At 39.9% G+C, this 3,226-nt stretch overlaps 1 protein-coding gene across 1 annotated transcript; it reads left to right on the forward strand.

The window, feature by feature from the left end:
• The first annotated feature begins 1,320 nt into the window (after positions 1-1,320).
• LOC103522513 (flavin-containing monooxygenase FMO GS-OX3-like) lies at positions 1,321-2,874 on the forward strand. The gene is made up of 3 exons (XM_026832616.1): positions 1,321-1,563; positions 1,939-2,102; positions 2,494-2,874. The coding sequence occupies exons 1-3, from the start codon at positions 1,557-1,559 to the stop codon at positions 2,827-2,829; spliced, it is 507 nt and encodes a 168-aa protein (XP_026688417.1). The 5' UTR covers positions 1,321-1,556; the 3' UTR covers positions 2,830-2,874.
• Positions 2,875-3,226: the final 352 nt, after the last annotated feature.

The following is a 3,226-nucleotide window of genomic DNA, read 5'->3' on the forward strand; positions in this document are numbered from 1 at the left end:
GTAGATATATGACACTCGACCCCATGCGATATCTATATTTCAAAGCAAGAGCCTTGGCGACACAAGATCTGCCAAACAGGTTGTGTACTCAGTTGCCGGCAGCTAGCTGTCCACTTTGATACAAAGCTCTGTCACACCTGCCAATCAAATGTTGCTAGCTGCAACCACACTGTGTCCAATTCTTATATGTCGATCGGAAAAAGAAAACTAAAGCTCTACTATTGCCGGAGTTTAACAGATGTTAATGGAATGGAAACGTTTGAGAAGAAAAACAATAGCAAAATAATAGTTTAGAACTTATCCGTGAATGACACCATCGAGCACAATTATAGTACCCATTACAGGTCTGGCTTCCAGTGATGGCATGCTGTGGTCGAGCGAAAGTTCGTTTCCAGCCCCAAGCTAATGAGCACTGACACGTACCCTTTAAGGGGTCATGATTAACTTTTATGCCTCGCCTTTCAGTAGGAATTTCAACCAATTCCTCAGCTGTCCTCACGAGGCGGAGAGCAAACTGAAAAAGCCAGCAGTGCCTAGCGCCTACTTGTTGTTCAGAAGGTCACAGTACTTCAGTGATCTATCAAGAAATGATGTATTCAACTAGCGATACTACCGCAGCTGGTTATCGAAATGAAGTTCTAAGTAGGTTAGATAAAATACTATGTACCTTGTACCTAGGTATATGACTTTATTTTCGATTTATATTTTTCTCCTTTTTTTCCAGGTATTCCTCAGTCACCACTCAGAACACGTCAAAAAGCTCCGCTTTCCAAACAACGTCGTCAAGAAGCCAGATATCGCCGAACTTACTCCGACCGGGGTTCGATTCCAGGACGGTAGTTATGAACAAGTTGACATCATCCTGTACTGCACAGGTAGGTTGGAAATTTAGTAATCAAAAAGTTCTAGAATGTTTGAATCTTGTCACTTTGATTTTACTAGTAGCTTCATTTTCTGTATTATGTTTGATTGAAAACTCGATAACCAACTATTAGTAGTTAGGTGATGAAAAGTCCTGTGTTGACTGAGTAAATACAGGGTAAAAATAGAAGAAAAAGAAGTTTTATCCAAATTTGAAATTGGAAATTGAATTGGTAAGATTAGATGCAAGATTGGATGATCCATAAGTTAGTACAAAGCATGCTCCTTTTGGAGATTTTCGTACTCACTGTAACGAGATCATCCATTCATTCGAGGTTTTTTTTGAATTTGCTTTTCATTCCTCTTTTGCTATAAAAGTCCGTGTTATGTTTTGTCCTTCTGATTACAGCTGGTACTTCCATAGCCCTTTGTTGGCTCACACCTCATAGATGACTGATGGCCCTGTGTTGGCTAGATCCTGTCTAAGTCCGTTTTTAAGTCGCTTTCGCTTAAAATCAAATTTTCGCTCAAATCAGTTTTGACTGAAGAAATTTTTGAAAATGGTTTCAAAGAGTTGTCCCACATGGACAGTTTGAAAAATTGTTTTTCTATGAGACAGAAATTTTAGTTTTGCTAATCGCCGGGATTCGAACCCCGAATCTGCGCTACGAGCTTACCCATCAGCTGAATAGAATATGCAAGGTAACCATTGAGATTTAAATTTAGTTGGCCTGACTGAAAAAGATTTTTTTATTTATAGTTATTAGACTGAAAAAGATTAATCTGGGTTTTGGATTTGACTGAAAGGGAAAAAATCGGAGAACAACCTATGTACTTATATGGAAGATTGTATGTATGTACGAACACATACATACAAAAGTAACCAAAATAGGATTCTACCCGGGTAGAAACCGTATAAAAGAGACATTTATTATTAAGTAGATGGCGCAAAAGTCGTAAAACCCATCTATCTATTCGGTTTATAGCTATCTAGCCCCAGGGGGGTCAAATACCTACTTACCAAAGCTAACCATGGGTAAGCTCTCTGGATCTCAGTATCTTCATTTTCGGTTTCAGGCTACACCTATCGCTATCCATTCCTTCATGAATCCTGTGGCATCAAAGTAGTCAACAAGAACGTACAACCCCTCTACAAACATTTGATCAACATTGAACATCCCTCCATGTGTATCATCGGTATTCCTGGAGACACTGTTGTATTCTACATGTTTGATTTACAGGTGAGTTCTACATGACTTAGTTGCACCATTAGTGAATTCAATCGTGGTTTCAGTGAGCTGTATTGAACAATTCATAAAAATCTGGTGTTAACATCTCAAGACTTTGTATTGCATCAATCAATGCCCTTCTGCTACCAAATTTAATTGAAATCGGACCAACCTTTCGGGAGTTATGGGAACTCCAAAGACCCGATTGTGTCCGAAAATTCATCAGTTTTTTCCCTTATGGGTAAAACTTTTCGCCACAGTTCATCAAAAGTGGACGAACCGTTCGAGAGTTGGAGTGAAACACACAGGCGAAAGAAATCGTAAAGCAACTTACCCATTTCGTTCGTGCAATGGAGAGAATCCTGCGTTCACTTTAACGCAACCTCCGTCTTCTCTATTTCAGGTCCGCTTCTTCCTCCAACTCATGAAGGGCTACGTCACCCTGCCGTCCAAAGCGGAAATGTTGGCCGACACCGACCAAGACATCCGTGCTCACCGCAAGGAAAGTCAAAGCACACACACCCACGTCATGCATCTACGGTCTGAGAAGTACTTGAACTCCCTGGCTTCAATGATGCGAGGTGAAAGCCCTGTACCGCCCGTTCTGCTGAAGATATACTTCGAGAGTTTCGCCCGGCGTTGTGAGGACTTTACCGCGTTCAGGAAGGACAAGTACAAGATTATCAATGAGAAGGTGTTTGTAAGGGAGCCCGGTGCTGCCAAGTATCCAAGTAAATGAAGCATCTGATATCCATCCTTTCCCCATCCGTGGCACAAGTTCTGCTTATACGGATGGGTTCTATATCACAGTATCTAGAAATTGGTAATAATTAATAGCACATTCCATAATGACTTGTTTATAAATGTTGAAGGATGTTAGCTGCTAGGAATTGAATTGACGGAATTTATGATTTTGTTTATTTATTAAGTAGTCGCCTAGTTTGATTCCATCTTGGGGATTTTTTCGCAACGTTACTGTGACGACGTAATGCCATTAGTGGCCCCCATTGTAGGTCTTTATTTCATTAGATACGGTGAGTTCTCACTCTTTTGAAGTTAAACTTTATTATAATTCAAAGATAAATATAAAAAGTTATATTGTGAGTCTTGTATGACTTAAACAAATATTTACCTGA

Source organism: Diaphorina citri, unplaced genomic scaffold (assembly GCF_000475195.1).
Source record: "Diaphorina citri unplaced genomic scaffold, Diaci psyllid genome assembly version 1.1 scaffold8935, whole genome shotgun sequence".
Classification (NCBI taxonomy): domain Eukaryota; kingdom Metazoa; phylum Arthropoda; class Insecta; order Hemiptera; family Psyllidae; genus Diaphorina; species Diaphorina citri.